General features: G+C 47.8%; 1 protein-coding gene across 1 annotated transcript; it reads left to right on the top strand.

Moving 5' to 3' along the window:
- Window positions 1-1,330: 1,330 nt before the first annotated feature.
- On the top strand, window positions 1,331-17,485 carry ubxn11 (UBX domain protein 11; the record flags this gene model as incomplete). The annotated part of the gene is made up of 13 exons (XM_080541128.1): window positions 1,331-1,401; window positions 2,032-2,069; window positions 4,670-4,794; window positions 6,766-6,820; window positions 7,394-7,488; window positions 9,272-9,413; window positions 10,138-10,355; window positions 10,674-10,757; window positions 11,059-11,200; window positions 12,311-12,414; window positions 13,872-13,945; window positions 15,515-15,664; window positions 17,353-17,485. The coding sequence occupies 13 exons, from the start codon at window positions 1,331-1,333 to the stop codon at window positions 17,483-17,485; spliced, it is 1,431 nt and encodes a 476-aa protein (XP_080397254.1).
- Between the last annotated feature and the right edge of the window lie 470 nt (window positions 17,486-17,955).

The raw sequence follows: 17,955 nt of genomic DNA, 5'->3' as shown, positions 1-17,955 counted from the left end.
AGGGCGGTGAGTTTGAGGGTGTTTTGTAAGGTGTTCCAGTCGTGTGCTGCAGCGAACCGGAAAGCGCTGCGCCCGACTACGGTACGGGCTTTGGGGATGGTGAGTCGGACAAGATCACTGGATCTTAGAACGATGACGGGGCGGTGAGAGAGGTGCAGAAGGGATGAGAGGTAGAAAGGTGTTTTGCAAATTATGGATTTGTAGATAATATGAAGCCAGTGACAGAGCCGTCTGCTGTGAAGAGATGTCCAGTCTACAAGGGTGTACAGAACACAGTGGTGAGTTGTGAAAGGCGCACTAGTGGCAAAACGAATGGCGGAGTGATGGAGTGTGTCGAGTTTCCTGAGGGCAGACTGAGATGCCATCCTATAGATGGTATCGCCATAGTCAAATATGGGCAGGATGGTCATCTTGACAAGGGTATGTTTGGCTGCACGGGTGAAGGAGGCCTTGTTCCGGTATAAAAAGCTTAGGCGAGCTTTGACTTTTGTCTGCAGGTGCTTTATGTGGGTGGTGAAGGAAAGGGATGAGTCCAGCCAAAGGCCAAGGTATTTGTAACAGGAGACAAACTCCAGCTCGGAACCGTCAGCACAGAAGATCTTAGGGGGGCTGCTGACACGAGGTCTCCGGTCGAAAAGAATGCACTTTGTTTTTTTGGATGTTGAGGAGAAGATGGAGGCGATGAAAAGACTGCTCAATGGAGGTGAGGCTGAGTTGTAGAGTGGAAGCCGCAGAGTGGAGTGAAGGGCCTGCACAATACAAGATGGTGTCGTCAGCATAAAGATGGATCTGGGATTTGCCAGCATCTTTTGCTACATCATTGATGTAGATTGAGAACAACGTTGGTCCCAAGATGGAGCCTTGAGGCACCCCTTTAGAGATGGTGAGATGGTCTGACAAGATATTTTCAGTCTTCACTTGCTGAACTCGTGGCAAACCAGTTGCAAGAGTTTGTCGAGAGACCAATGTTGGAGAGCCTCTGTAGAAGGATGGAATGGATGACAGAATCAAAGGCCTTAGCTAGGTCGATAAAGGCAGCGATGCAGACCTGCTTGGAGTCCAAGGAAGTGAGAATGTCATCCATAACTTTCAAGGTAGCTGTGATGCACCCGTGGCCAGGCCGGAACCCCGACTGCATGTTAGACAGGATGTTGTTTGAGGCCATGAAGTGGTTGAGCTGTTTGAGAGCCAGCTTCTCCAGGACCTTGGCCAGGCACATATGTTTGCAACCCATCCAACGGGTGTTTAGCCACAGCAGTGTTATAATCATAATAATAATAATAATAATAATAATAATAATAATGTTTTATTTGTATATGTTATAGGTGAGATGAGCTCGCCGCTGTCCATGTTGGGTAAAAATCGCCGGCCCCCACTTCCTGGGACCTCGAGCCAACAAGGGTAGGTCCAAGAGAAGATGCTGTTGTGACTTTATAGGTTACATCCATTTATTTTATAGGTTACATGATTAACTTAATATTTTACATTATTGATTGACAGTTAAAAGAGATTGATTAATATGTTACATCATTGATTGAGAGAAGAACAAAGAAAAGAGTTGTTATTTATCGTTAAGAGAGTTAAAAAGAAGTAAATTTCTGTTGTATTGGCTAAGAATAGGTAGAACTGCAGGTCCCAGAAGGCCTTGCGGTGCAAGACGTCATAGAAGTTAACAGTTTAGTTTGTTGAATATCCAATCGGTCATTTATTGTTTGAAAGTGATCAAAGTGTATGCCAGCTGATTGTTTATATAAAGAACCTTTCACTTTATAACCGGACGTCCTAGCCATCATTTTTGAAGGTAGAAATACTACAGATACACTTTTAAGATTACCCCTTTCCTTTTCACACAAAAGTTAGAGTGATACTTGAAAAACAGGGAATTTAGTTGGGTGGAATTTCTGTGTGAATTCCTTTGATGATATACAGTACCAGTCAAACGTTTGGACACACTTCCCCATTCAATTGAATCTTTATGTTGATGCTCTTTATGTTTTGTATTGTGTACGTGTTTATGTCTCTGCTATCTAGGAGGAGCAGAGTGCCTTTCAAGGAGAACCCTTTAGCAGGTACGCAGGACACTGTAGCGTAGATCAGGGGAGGGGAGGCTGGTGGAGGTAGAAATCGGAGGACAGGCTCGTTGTAATGCATTAAATGAGATCTGAAACGGCATGATTTCCACCTGTTCCACCTATCAGATCATCATATTTCTAATGTTATGAGCAGCTTAGTCTGGGTCTGTTTTTTTTCCCCGGTGGAAATTGATAAAGTGAAATAGGATAGAATGAAGCTTAACAGGTTTTGCGTCATTCTGGTTAATATGTTCAGAGTATGAAGCCGCTCTGCTGAGGGATCTGGGCCCGTGTGCTGTGAGAAGAGTTTTACTCTGTGTACCGCACATTGATGCCTGCTGGCTATGTAACACCATACTGTACCATCATCACTTATCACTAGCATGTTGTATGTCACTATTTACACTTCTGGTTAGATGCTGAACTGCATTTCGTTGTCTGGTACTTCTTCTCCTGCAATGACAATAAAGTTGAATCTAATCTAATCTAATCTACTCTACTCTACTCTACTATACTCTACTCTACTCTACTCTACTCTACTCTACTCTGCTCTACTCTACTCTGCTCTACTCTACTCTACTCTACTCTATTCTACTCTGCTCTACTCTGCTCTACTCTACTCTACTCTACTCTACTATACTCTACTCTACTCTACTCTACTCTACTCTACTCTGCTCTACTCTACTCTACTGTACTCTACTCTACTCTACTCTACTCTACTCTGCTCTACTCTACTCTACTCTGCTCTGCTCTACTCTACTCTACTCTACTCTACTCTACTCTGCTCTACTCTACTCTACTCTGCTCTACTCTACTCTACTCTGCTCTGCTCTACTCTACTCTACTCTGCTCTGCTCTACTCTACTCTACTCTACTCTGCTCTACTCTACTCTACTCTGCTCTACTCTACTCTACTCTGCTCTGCTCTACTCTACTCTACTCTGCTCTGCTCTACTCTACTCTACTCTACTCTGCTCTACTCTACTCTACTCTACTCTGCTCTACTCTACTCTACTCTACTCTGCTCTACTCTACTCTACTCTACTCTACTCTATTCTACTCTGCTCTACTCTACTCTACTCTACTCTACTCTGCTCTACTCTACTCTACTCTACTCTGCTCTACTCTACTCTACTCTGCTCTACTCTACTCTGCTCTACTCTACTCTACTCTACTCTACTCTGCTCTGCTCTACTCTACTCTACTGTACTCTACTCTACTCTGCTCTACTCTACTCTACTCTACTCTACTCTACTCTACTCTGCTCTACTCTACTCTACTCTACTCTACTCTACTCTACTCTACTCTACTCTACTCTGCTCTACTCTACTCTACTCTACTCTGCTCTACTCTACTCTACTCTGCTCTACTCTACTCTGCTCTACTCTACTCTACTCTACTATACTCTGCTCTACTCTACTCTACTCTGCTCTACTCTACTCTACTCTACTCTGCTCTACTCTGCTCTACTCTACTCTACTCTACTCTGCTCTGCTCTACTCTACTCTACTGTACTCTACTCTACTCTGCTCTACTCTACTCTACTCTACTCTACTCTACTCTGCTCTACTCTACTCTACTCTGCTCTGCTCTACTCTACTCTACTCTACTCTACTCTACTCTACTCTACTCTACTCTATTCTACTCTATTCTACTCTACTCTACTCTACTCTACTCTACTCTATTCTACTCTACTCTGCTCTACTCTACTCTACTCTACTCTACTCTACTCTGCTCTACTCTACTCTACTCTACTCTGCTCTACTCTACTCTGCTCTGCTCTACTCTACTCTACTCTGCTCTACTCTGCTCTACTCTACTCTACTCTACTCTGCTCTACTCTACTCTACTCTACTCTACTCTACTCTGCTCTACTCTACTCTGCTCTACTCTACTCTACTCTACTCTGCTCTACTCTACTCTACTCTACTCTGCTCTACTCTACTCTGCTCTACTCTACTCTACTCTGCTCTACTCTACTCTACTCTACTCTATTCTACTCTACTCTGCTCTACTCTACTCTGCTCTACTCTACTCTACTCTACTCTACTCTGCTCTACTCTACTCTACTCTACTCTGCTCTGCTCTACTCTACTCTACTCTACTCTACTCTGCTCTACTCTACTCTACTCTACTCTATTCTACTCTACTCTGCTCTACTCTACTCTGCTCTACTCTACTCTACTCTACTCTACTCTGCTCTACTCTACTCTACTCTACTCTGCTCTGCTCTACTCTACTCTACTCTACTCTACTCTGCTCTACTCTACTCTACTCTACTCTATTCTACTCTACTCTGCTCTACTCTACTCTGCTCTACTCTACTCTACTCTACTCTACTCTAACCATATGCCATATGTGTGTAACACCACTGGTGTGAAGCCGTCAGGGGAGGCTGGTGGAGGTAGAAATCAGAGGAAGGAGGGCGGGGGAGGACTCTTTGTAATGTGTGGAACGGAATGTTAGAGGAACGGTATCAAACACACGTGTGTCCTCCTACCGATCCGTCCATTACATTATACGAGCCCCTGTCCTCCGGTTTCTACCTCCGCCGGCCTCCACTGTGGCCGGTGCTGATCTGGTCTGATGCACCACAGCTGCTGCGGCTGCAGCTGCAGGGGCTGCGGCCCCCAGCGACCTGCAGCTGATGACCTGCATGGTGCAGCGGCTGGCCGTGCTGGAGGGCACGGTGAAGAGCCAGGCCCTGGACCTCCGCCACAAGGTGAGGGTGTGTGGGTGGTGGCTGTGTGTGTGTGTGTGTGTGTGGGGGGGGGGGGGGGTGTGAGTGTGTGGGTGGGTGTTTGTGTGGGGGGTGGTGTGTGTGGGGGGGTGGTGTGGCTGGGTGGGTGGGTGGGTGGGTGGGTGGGTGAGTGTGTGTGTGTGTGTGTGTGTGTGTGGCGTGGGGGGTGGGTGTTTGGGTGGTGGCTGTGTGTGTCTGTGTGCGGTTGCGGGTGCGGGATGGGTGTGAGTGTGAGTGTGAGTGTGAGTGTGTGTGTGTGTGTGTGTGTGTGTGAGTGTGTGTGAATGAGTAAGAGAGTGAGAGAGTGTGTGTGTGTATGAGTGTGTGTGTATGAGTGAGTGTGTATGTTAGAACATCATAGTAAAACTACAGGCCGCCCGCCCATGACTTGGCGCTAGCTGCTGTAGCGTTGTCATAGCGACGACTGATTGGTTGGCACCAGCGAGGCGTGTTTAAACTTTTTTTTTGGACTGGCATCAGGTTGACTCTGCACACACAACCCCCTGACCCCGACCCTACGCTCCTCCAGGTCTCAGCCAATCAGACGCATGCATCTCCTGTTCCACTCAGCCATGCAGGTCTCTGTGGTTGCGGTTTGCTTCCTCTCTGGCAAAGCCACCTGCCTCTCTCCTGAGGCCCTCTCTCTGCCTCTCTCTCTCTCTCTCTCTCTCTGCCTCTCTCTCTCTCTGCCTCTCTCTCTCTCTGCCTCTCTCTCTCTCTCTGTCTCTCTGTCTCTCTCTCTCTGCCTCTCTCTGCCTCTCTCCTGAGGCCCTCTCTCTGTCTCTCTCTGCCTCTCTCAGCCTCTCTCTGCCTCTCCCCTGCTCTCTCTGTCTCTCTCTGCCTCTCTCTGCCTCTCCCCTGCTCTCTCTGCCTCTCCCCTGCTCTCTCTGCCTCTCTCTGCCTCTCCCCTGCTCTCTCTGCCTCTCCCCTGCTCTCTCTGCCTCTCCCCTGCTCTCTCTGCCTCTCCCCTGCTCTCTCTGCCTCTCTCTGCCTCTCCCCTGCTCTCTCTGCCTCTCTCTGCCTCTCCCCTGCTCTCTCTGCCCCTCTCTGCCTCTCCCCTGCTCTCTCTGCCTCTCCCCTGCTCTCTCTGCCTCTCCCCTGCTCTCTCTGCCTCTCTCTGCCTCTCCCCTGCTCTCCCCTGCTCTCTCTGCCTCTCTCTGCCTCTTCCCTGAGGCCTGCTCGCCCATGAGGCCTGCTCGCCCCTGAGGCCTGCTCGCCCCTGAGGCCTGCTCTCTGTCTGACTGACTCAAATCTAACTGGGGTTGTCTGGGCTTTAAAGCTGGTTATGGGGGGGCTGAGGCGCAGGAGGTAGAGCTGGTGTCTAATGATTGCAAGGTCGGCAGATCGGCGGTTTGAACCCCTGCTGGCCACATGTCGAGGTGTCCTTGGGCAAGACACTGAACCCCAAATTGCTCCCAACGTGCAGGCCGGCGCCTTGCATGGTAGCTTGCCGCCATTGGTACGTGAATGTGTGTGTGAACGGGTGAATATATAAGTCAGTCCATTTACCATTTAATTCAAATGACAAACATAACAGAAGTGATGAATTACATATTAATGTTGTCAGTGTGTGTGGCCATGTGTCTCCATGGCAACAGAGTGACCTGAATTACCAAGGGTTTTAAAACACACACACTGAAATATGTTTGTTGTCTATTATTATGCACTGTCACTATGAACTAAATCGAATAAAATGTGTACATTTAATTTAATTTAATTTAATTTAGATTAGACACAAACTAATGACAATCGTGTTTTACATTTTAGCGTTATCATTATTACGCATCCAAACGTTGATGTACTGTTAGTTAACTAGACCACACAATCTGGTCACACCCTAGTTCATTCTGGGTTTCACTTCTTTATAAACTCCAGTTTTTAAAGAAGTGAGAAAGCTTCCTGTCCTGGCACAGTGACTAACACTTCTGTCTGGTTTCACATCTTCAACTGTAGGTGAGGAAGATTGCAGTCCTGGAAGAGAAACTGACACTTCAGCAAAGGTTGCGAGGTAATTCGGTCTACATCTGCCGAACCGGAACCACACTGTTGCTATACTGCGCCTGTTACTCACCTCACGGTATATATACATCCACGCAGCACACCGCTGGTGTCTCTCTCCTCTCTAAGGCCTCGGTGGCTCAGTGGAGAGACACAGTTATTATGGTGGAGTTAGCATCTTAGCATCTTAGCATCTTAGCATCTCACCATGTCATTTCTAAGTGAATTTCTGCACCGTAGGATAAAGAGCTTCCCTATTCTCCAGTGGGTGTGTGCGAGTGTGTGTGTGTTTGTGTGTGTGTGTGTGTGTGTGTGTGTGTGCATGCATGCATGCATGGGTGTGTGTGCGTGTATGGGTGTGGGTGCATGGGTGTGGGTGCATGGGAGTGTGTGTGTGTGTGTGTGTGTGTGTGTGTGTGTGTGTGTGTGTGTGTGCATGGGTGTGTGTGTGTGTGTGTGTGTGCATGGGTGTGTGTGTGTGGGTGCATGGGTGTGTGTGTGTGTGTGTGTGTGTGTGTGTGTGTTGACTAGCGTGTGGGGGTATAAACACACCTGTGTTCTAGTCTGTTCTGTCTGGGTCCAGAGAGGTCCAGTGGGCGGAGCCCCGGGGAGGAGGAGGAGGAACACGACCTAATAAGGAAATGCCACCGGCTGCAGTCCCAAGTCTGGGAAATGGAGGTAGGGCTGACGTTAGCATGGCGACACAGAAGCCATTTTAACTGACACCCCAAGCGTGTCGCCCAAAAGCACACACAAAGGTTAACACAGGGTTCCCACCACGGGTCCTTGAAATCCTTGAAAGTTAGTGAATTTGATCCAAAAAAATCAAGGCCTTAAAAGTTTGTGAAAATAGACATGGGTCATTGATATGAAAGTGCTTGAATTCCCCTCTATCTCTCTCAAAAATAAATACATATATTCAAAAATGTTTTACTTAGCTTGTCAACTAGTAAATAAGTCTTTGTATTGCTTAACTTTATACATATTTCACAATAGGCCTATATTGTTTTTCTGTGCTGTGGTAGAGAAGGCAAGAGACCATCTAGTGTTCACACATTCAAGCCTCTCTTTTTAATTGTTGTCTGTGAGCGGATAGTTCCTATTATATAAATTCTCATCTAGATCTGTCTCAAACTATGCTGTGTTGGGTCCTTCAATTTGAGGGAATTGAGTCTTGAAAGTCCTTGAAATGTGCTTGAATTTGATGTTTCAGAAGTTGTGGGAACCCTGTTAACAGTGTGTAATCAAAGCACATCGCTGTTCGTGTTCAGCGTTTCATGTGCATAAGCCTCCCGCTAAGAGGAACTAAGAGGAACGCGCTCATTTAGAACTGTCCAGCCGGTGTGTTTGTCATCTAACAAGGCAAGGCAGGTTTATTTGTACAGCACATTTCATACAAGGGGCAATTCAAAGTGCTTTACATAACAACTTCAACAGGTCATAGTTGACCATAGAACTGTTGTTCCTGCTGATTGCCACCCCCCCCCACACACACACACACTCACACACACACACACACACACACACACACACACACACCCCCACACTCACTCACACACACACACACACACACACACACACTCACCCCCCCCCCCCCCCACACACACACATACACACTCACACACACACACACACACACACACACACACACACACACTCACACATACACCCCCACACTCACTCACTCACACACACACTCACACACACACTCACACACACACACACACACACACACACACACACTCACACACACACAGACACACACACACTCACCCCCCTCCCCCGACACACACACACACACACACACACACACACACACACACACACACACACACACATACGCACACACAGACACCCCCCCCCCTCTCTTTTCACACATAGGTTAGTTGACCTATTTTAATTTATTTTATCTTCACTGTCTTTGCCGTTCTCGTATGTATTGTTTTGTGTTGACCGGTGGAGTATTTCTGTTTATATGTTTGTTTTTATTCTTGCCGGGGGCCTATTGGCCAGATCTTCATTGAAAATGAGAAATTTGAATTGATTTTATCTGGTAAAATAAAGGTAAGAAAAACTATAACAAAAAACATACAGCATTAAAAAGATACATCAAGAGGAGAAAAGTAAACAGATAAAAAAGTCTGTAGTAAAAAAAAAAGTAAAATGATAGAATATATATATCTATATCTATATAGATAGATATAGATATATATGGATAAATATTTAATAAGTTAATGAAGAAGATAATAGAAATGAATAAAAAAGACATGGATGGAAGTGTGAGTGTTTGAACAGACAGAGAGTTGTGTGTGTGTGTGTGTGTGTGTGTGTGTGTGTGTGTATGTGTGTGGAATCGTCTCTGTGGTGTTTGTAGCTCACCCCCCTAGTTCCTCTCTCACAGGGAGGGGGGCCGTAGCGGGGGCTGCTAGCTAGCTGCTAGCTGTGGTCTGCCTCTCCACAGCGCTTCCTGAGTGACTACGGGATGATCTGGGTTGGGGGCGGAGGTGGAGGAGGGTGCAAAGACACAGCCCAACAACAGGAAGTGGAGGAGGAAGTGCAGCGTGAGACGCACAAGAGCACCGAGGCAGGATGGTGGCAGCCAGGTGCGTGTGTTCTACTCACTAACTATTTAACCCCGTAGGCCCTCTGGGTAATCACCATCACCACCACCATCACCATCACCACCACCATCACCATCACCATCACCATCCCCATCACCATCACCACCACCACCACCACCACCACCATCACCATCACCACCACCACCATCACCATCACCATCACCACCACCACCACCATCACCACCATCACCATCACCATCACCACCACCATCACCACCACCATCACCACCATCACCACCACCACCACCATCACCATCACCACCATCACCACCACCATCACCATCACCACCACCACCACCATCACCACCATCACCACCATCACCACCACCATCACCATCACCATCACCACCATCACCATCACCATCACCACCACCACCACCACCACCTCCACCACCACCACCACCACCACCTCCACCATCACCATCACCATCACCACCACCATCACCATCACCATCACCATCACCATCACCATCAGAACCACAATCACAATCAGAGCCAGAATCACAATCACAAGTAAAAGTAAAATAAGTAATCCTATGGTAGTAAAGTAAAGTAATAAAGTGATGGTTTTACAGTGGCTTCAATAGTGCAATATAATACAGTATGGTAGTTAAGTAGTCCAGGGGTTTACAAGTAGTTATAATAATGTAATATGCTCATTTTTGTATCGGTGTAAACTGTGCTGACTGAGCTCTCATCTCTCCAGAGACCTCATTGGTCAGGGGATTCCAGATGAACTTTGACCTCGTGCTGCGGAACATCCGGGAGCTGAACCTTCTGGCCGGGGAGGGCGAGTCCGTCGTCAGGGCGACGGCCCGAGGGGCGGAGCTAGCCCGGCGCGCCGCCATCCCTCTGCGTCTCTTTCGCAACGGAATCTTCATGTTCGACGGCCCGTTCCGTTCCTACGAGGAGCCGTGCACGCAGGTTCACACACTAACCCTGACCTCTGACCCCTGAACCTGACCCCTAACCCCTGACCCTAACCCTGACCTCTAACCCCTGACCCCTGACCTTGACCCCTAACCCTGACCTCGACCCCAATTAATAAATGCCATGTGTCACACTGAAACAATGGATGGCCATGTTGTTGTTGTTGATGTTGATGTTGATGTTGTTGTTGATGTTGTTGTTGTTGTTGTTGTTGTTGATGTTGATGTTGATGGTGTTGATGTTGTTGTTGTTGTGGTTGTGGTTGTTGTTGTTGATGTTGTTGTTGTTGTTGTTGTTGTTGTTGCTCTGCAGCAGTGCATGAGAGACCTGATGGACGGGTACTTCCCCTCAGAGCTGCAGGGACGCTTCCCAGAGGGGGTGCCCTTCCAGGTGTGTGTGCGTGTGTGCGTGTGTGCGTGTTTGTCCGTGTGTGTGTGCGCGTCTGTGTGTGTGTGTGATGTTTGTGTGTGTGTGTGCGCGCGTGCATGCATGTTTTTATGTGTTTGTGTGTGTGTGTGTGTGAGCATGTGTGTGTGTGTGTGCGAGCATGTTTTTTTGTGTGTGTGTGTGTGTGCGTGTGCATAGTGTATGTGCCTCGCTGCATACGTGCGTCACTGAATTCAAATGTGTGAATTCCTCGCAACCGAAAAAAAAAAAATATATATCCTGTGTGTGTGGTTTTCACTCTGAGGCCGAGGACAGGAGAGGAGAAGAGTTCACAGCCAGGCGGCCGTGGGAGGAGTTCCCTGGGAAGGGGCGGGCTGTTGTCGGGGCGACGGAGGCGGAGCAACCACCAACCAGCTCAAGCCACGCCCATCCCAGCCCATCCCAGAACCCTGGTCAGTCAGTCTCACTCTGGTCTCACTTACACAGACACTCCTTCACTCCTTCACTCCTTCAGGGTGAATAAAAGTAAGAAAGTCGACCCTAACTGCCAACAGAACCGATGGTTCTCGAGCCTAACGGCCCTTAGGGGGCTGGAGCCTATATCTCTCCTGTTTCCATAGCGTGAGGCGGCTTGATATACAAGTACACCCCCCTGGACATGACGCTGGTATGTCGCAGGGTCTTACACCCCCTAATCTAACCCTTAATGCTGAGTGCCAAGCAGGGAGGCATCGGGTACCGTTTTTATAGTCTTTGGTATGAATAAAGGGTGACTTTATTCACACACAAAAAATGCATAATGTTATTTTATGCTGCCTCTATTTTGTAGCCAATCAGAGAGCTGTTGCTAGGTAAACACTACATATAAAACAGTTGGCAGTTTAAGGTGTTGAGTGTTCCGGAACTCTTTAGCAGTTGGTGATTTAAACGGTGGGTGGGTGGGTGAGATCAGGCGGGGCATCTGGGGAATTTCACCAGTGACAGACAGATTGTGCCGACCAATAGAGAGGCGTGCTTTAAATGGAGGGAGGGACTTCAACCAGATTTTTCTTTAAAAAGAAATAGACAATTGAATGCACACACTGCCCACCTATCAACTGCTGGCATCTAACTCAGGCAGCTAACATTACATTACAACAGCAGGGGTGTATTCCAGGTGGAACATGGAAAATAAACGTGGACATGCTAAATAAAATCATACAAAATCAAATCTCCCAAATATCAGATATTGTACAAATCTGAAAACAGTGACACAGAACAGGAGTGTGTGTTCTGTGCTCTGGTGATCATGGGAAGCCAACACAGTGTGTGTGTGTGTGTGTGTGTGTGTGTGTGTGTGTGTGTGTGTGTGTGTGTGTGTGTGTAAGTATCTGTGTGTGTGTTGTGTGTGTGTCATGTGTGTGTGTGTGTGTGTGTCATGTGTGTAAGTATTTGTGTGTGTGTCTGATCAGGGCCTAGTTTGGGTCCATGCTATTCATTCCATCCTGTAGTTTAGTGAAATGAACCAACCAACCAACCAACCAAACCCTTACCCTCTACCGCCCCTGTGTGGTGGCCCCCAGGCAGACAGCTGAGCCTGGACCAGTTCCTGAGCAGACTGCCCAAGGTGGTGGTGAGGGCCGGGAGAGTGATCGACATCAGGGACTCCGTGAGGGCCAACCTGCAGGTGAGACAGAACCAGGGTTAGAACCAAGGATCTGCAGGTGAGACAGGACCAGGGGGGTAGAACCAAGGATCTGCAGGTGAGACAGGACCAGGGTTAGAACCAAGGACCTGCAGGTGAGACAGGACCAGGGTTAGAACCAAGGACCTGCAGGTGAGACAGGACCAGGGTTAGAACCAAGGACCTGCAGGTGAGACAGGACCAGGGTTAGAACCAAGGACCTGCAGGTGAGACAGGACCAGGTGAGACAGGACCAGGGTTAGAACCAAGGACCTACAGGTGAGACAGGACCAGGTGAGACAGGACCAGGGTTAGAACCAAGGACCTACAGGTGAGACAGGACCAGGTGAGACAGGACCAGGGGTCAGTATGTGAGGCAGGACCAGGTGAGACAGGACCAGGTGAGACAGGACCAGGTGAGACAGGACCAGGGGTCAGTAGGTGAGACAGGACCAGGTGAGACAGGACCAGGTGAGACAGGACCAGGTGAGACAGGACCAGGTGAGACAGGACCAGGGGTCATTATGTGAGACAGGACCAGGGGTCAGTATGTGACAGCTGCTGGTGGAAGGGGTAACAAGTCGCCAGTCGGTTTAATGTTCAGACATTTATTCTTTCGCGATTTCAGCGTTGTTGAAAATCAATGACACACATCGTTAGTCTGCTAACACAGCTTGTTTTGTGAGCCTGCTAACAATGTGAAGTAGTGTTATAGTTAACTAGGTAGTTAACCATTGCAGTTATCCATTGCATTTCAATATTTTGGCTTGACTAGTGTGTGTTGTGATTTTCAACAACGTTGAAATGTGTTTCCGTTTCTCAAAATAAAAGTCTGAATGTGGTTCGATCCCCGGCTCCTTCTGTCCACGTGTCGAGGTGTCCTTGGGCAAGACACCGAACCCCAAAATTGTCTTAGCATGGTAGCTTGCCGCCATTGGTGTGTGAATGTGTGTGTGAATGGGTGAATGAGAGGCCGTTGTAAAGTGCTTTGGATAAAGGCGCTATATAACACACAGTGTGTATAACAGACGCTATATACGTTTTTTTAAGCGCATTAGATCACATTTTGTGAGAAATGCACTATACAAATAAAACTTGAAGTGCAGTCCATTTACCATCTGTAATAACTGTCTGCATCCTCTGTTTCCTGTCTCTCTCTCTCCCTCTCTCTCTCCCTCTCTCTCTCTCTCCCCCTCTCTCTCTCTCCCTCTCTCTCCCCCTCTCTATCTCTCTCCCTCTCTCTCTATCTCTCTCCCTCTCCCTGTCTCTCTCTCAATCCCTCTCTCCATCCCTCCCTCCCTCTCCCTCTCTCCTTCTCTCTATCCCTCTCTCTCTCTCTCTCCCCCTCTCTATCTCTCTCTCCCTCTCTCTCTCCCTCTCCCTCTCTCTCTCTCTCTCTCTCTCTCTCTCTCTCTCTCTCTCTCTCTCTCTCTCTCTCTCTCTCTCTCTCTCTCTCTCAGGGCTCCTCTGACGCCCCCAGCGGTCCCGGGGTGACGCTCATAGACACACCGGCGCTGCAGGCCATGAAGGAGAGGTACTGCAGGCGGCCTTTTAATTAATACATTTTGCTATTAACCTTTATTTAACCAGGTGACCTCAATGAGGTCCCTCATTGCAAGAGGGACCTGGCCAAGAGGGGCAGCACAAGGACACGTACAAGGCAGATAAGACATCATACAAAATAACAAGACATTAAAAGCAGGTTTGGGCGGGCACACATACTGAATTAAAAGCAATGACAATTTCCAATACTTTCACCTTCTAAGACCTTTAAAATCGTTATGAAAGCATCATAACTGATTAGTTCTTTTAATGTTAAGTCTTTCTGGAGAGTATTCCAGGCGTAGTGGGCCGCGTACTTAAAGGCTTTTTTGCCCAGCTCAGTACGAGCACGCGGAACATGCAATTAAAGTGTCCTGTGAGCGGAGGCTATAATGTTCATGGTTTCTGAGGAGATATGTACACAGATAGGTAGGGACCTGTGAACCGGGGGAGGCCGGGGGAGGTAGACATCGGAGGACGGGGGACTCATTGTAACGTGTGTGTGTGTTTCTGACGCCACGCGTGTTTGATGCCATTCCTTGTTCCATCTGTTCCATGTGTTTGATGCGAAGAGCCCGACGTCCTCCGATTTCTACCTCCCCTAGCCTCCCCTGGTGTTCTACCTCCCCCAGCCTCCCCTGGTGTTCTACCTCCCTCAGCCTCCCCTGGTGTTCTACCTCCCCCAGCCTCCCCTGGTGTTCTACCTCCCTCAGCCTCCCCTGGTGTTCTACCTCCCTCAGCCTCCCCTGGTGTTCTACCTCCCCCAACCTCCCCTGGTGTTCTACCTCCCCCAGCCTCCCCTGGTGTTCTACCTCCCCCAACCTCCCCTGGTGTTCTACCTCCACCAGCCTCCCCTGGTGTTCTACCTCCCAAAGCCTCCCCTGGTGTTCTACCTCCCCCAGCCTCCCCTGGTGTTCTACCTCCACCAGCCTCCCCTGGTGTTCTACCTCCCAAAGCCTCCCCTGGTGTTCTACCTCCCCCAGCCTCCCCTGGTGTTCTACCTCCCCCAGCCTCCCCTGGTGTTCTACCTCCCCCAGCCTCCCCTGGTGTTCTACCTCTTCCAGCCTCCCCTGGTGTTCTACCTCCACCAGCCTCCCCTGGTGTTCTACCTCCCCCAGCCTCCCCTGGTGTTCTACCTCCCCCAGCCTCCCCTGGTGTTCTACCTCCCCCAACCTCCCCTGGTGTTCTACCTCCCCCAGCCTCCCCTTGTGTTCTACCTCCCCCAGTCTCCCCTGGTGTGAACGCTCTTCTGTCTTGTCAGACAGGAAGTTACTGAGCATGACAGGAAGTCGCTGAGTATGACAGGAAGTGAGACGAACGGCTACGTTTCACTCAGTTACGGTAGAGTGAGTTCACGCTAGTTCAAGTTCAGGTTTGAACGTGCTGTCCTCTCTCTCTCTCTCTCCCTCTTTCTCTCTCTGTCTCTCTCTCTCTCTCTCTGTCTCTCTCTCACTCTCTCTCTGTCCCTCTCTCCCTCTCTCTCCCCCTCTCTCTCTCTCCCTCCCTCCCTCTCTCTCTGTGTCTCTCTCCCTCCCTCCCTCCCTCCCTCCCTCCCTCTCAGGCTGGAGCTACAGGAGTCCGCCCGGCCCGCCTCGGCCTGTGATGTCACCACGCTGAGGGTGAGGTCAGAGGACGGGGAGCTCACCTACATCCTGAAGATGCGCTTCTCTGAGACCGTGGGTCACCTGAGGCGCTACCTGGACTCTCACAGGTGTTAGAATGTTATAACCTGTAACACACATACATGTCATTATAATGTCTAACACACATACATGTCATTATAATGTCTAACACACACATAGTTATAACCTGTAACACACATACATGTCATTATAACGTCTAACACACATACATGTCATTATAATGTCTAACACACATACATGTTATAACCTGTAACACACATACATGTCATTATAATGTCTAACACACACATAGTTATAACCTGTAACACACATACATGTCATTATAATGTCTAACACACATACATGTCATTATAATGTCTAACACACATACATGTTATAACCTGTAACCAGTGTTGCCACAGTTACTTTGAAAAAGTATTCTGATTACTGATTACTCCTTTAAAAAGTAATCTAGTTACTTTACTGATTACTTGATTTTAAAAGTAACTAAGTTAGATTACTAGTTACTTTTTTAGTTACTATTGGCAGCTGCCTAGGCACCCGACCCCCCCCCCCCCCCCCCCCGCAACATAAAAATGAAAACTGGTTTTGCCAAAACTCACTTTATTTTAACAGTAACTTAAATTACATAATTAAACTTTAAACAATAACTTAAAACAACAAAATAAAGAGTCTTTCTTTGCCTCACCCAACATAAATACTTGTTTTTAAACAATAAAATAAATATAATCTTTATTTAACAGTAACTAGCAAGGAGTGGTTTCACAAAACCTAAAACCTACCCTGACCATTCAGATATGATCCTAATATAATCCTAATCCTAAACTGGGTGAGTCTTATCAATTTATTTTATCAATGATCAACATTTATGTTCTTGTCATCCTTTGCTGACACAAACTCAAAATAATCCTTATATTTCCAGCTATTTAACGCATATCTCTGTTCTCGCTCCATTGTGTAGGCTACGCTTCTGTTTACACTGTGCAATCAGCGTGGTGATACACGTGGGCGATTCTGCTGCAATCTCGCGATAGTCGAGAGCCGTTTTTTGCGGGCATGGCCTTCCATAGTAACCTCGTGTTGAAAACGTGGGCACTGACGTCACTCCCCAAGACGCGAGAAATGTTTGTTTACTATCGAACATTACAAAGAAATACTGCATTTAGCCTAAGTTATGAGGTAGTAACGCAATAGTAACGCACAGCCACTTGAATAAGTAACTTTAATCCGATTACTGATTTGGAAATAGTATCGCGTTAGAATACTCGTTACTGGGGAAAGTATTCAGATTAGAGTATCGCGTTACTTAGTATCGCGTTACCGGCATCACTGCCTGTAACACACATACATGTCATTATAATGTCTAACACACACATAGTTATAACCTGTAACACACATACATGTCATTATAATGTCTAACACACATACATGTCATTATAATGTCTAACACACATACATGTTATAACCTGTAACACACATACATGTCATTATAATGTCTAACACACATACATGTCATTATAATGTCTAACACACATACATGTCATTATAATGTCTAACACACACATAGTTATAACCTGTAACACACATACATGTCATTATAATGTCTAACACACATACATGTTATAACGTGTAACACACATACATGTTATAACGTCTAACACATGTTATATCATCTAACACATGTTATAACGTCTAACACATGTTATAACATCTAACACATGTTATAACATCTAACGTGTCCTCCTCTGTCCTACAGAGGGGCAGACGTCCCAGGATATGACATCATCAGCGCTTTCCCTCAGTGCTGCTACGGCGACGACTCCCGCACCCTGCTGTCCTGTGGGCTAACTCCTAACGCTGCCCTGTTGCTACGGCAACGCCTACGCTAGCTAGCTAACGAGCTAACTGACTGGGTCCCAATGCTGCACCCTGTCTCCCCCCCCCCCATTTTAGAGACGCTGGTCCTGTTCAAACACTTTCAAAATGGATCCTTCCTCCCTCCCTCCCTCTCTCCCTCCCTTCCTTCCTCCCTCCCTCCCTCCCTTCCTTCCTTCCTCCCTTCCTTCCTCCCTCCCTTCCTTCCTTCCTCCCTCCCTCCCTCCCTCCCTCCCTCCCTTCCTTCCTCCCTTCCTTCCTTCCTCCCTCCCTTCCTTCCTCCCTCCCTTCCTTCCTCCCTTCCTTCCTCCATTCCTTCCTCCCTCCCTCCCTCCCTTCCTTCCTCCCTCCCTCCCTTCCTTCCTCGAGGAAAATCGCTGATCCAACGTGACTGGACTGGTCAAAGGAAGCTTCTCTCACACACCAATCAGGTTCAAAAGTAAAAAAAGTCAAAAGTCACTTTATTGTCCCATCACTGGGAAAT

The sequence above is a fragment of the Nansenia antarctica genome (genome assembly GCF_963989245.1).
Source record: "Nansenia antarctica genome assembly, chromosome: 10".
NCBI lineage: Eukaryota > Metazoa > Chordata > Actinopteri > Argentiniformes > Microstomatidae > Nansenia > Nansenia antarctica.
Note: the sequence above shows the minus strand (reverse complement) of the source record. Positions and strands in the feature narration are given on the sequence as shown.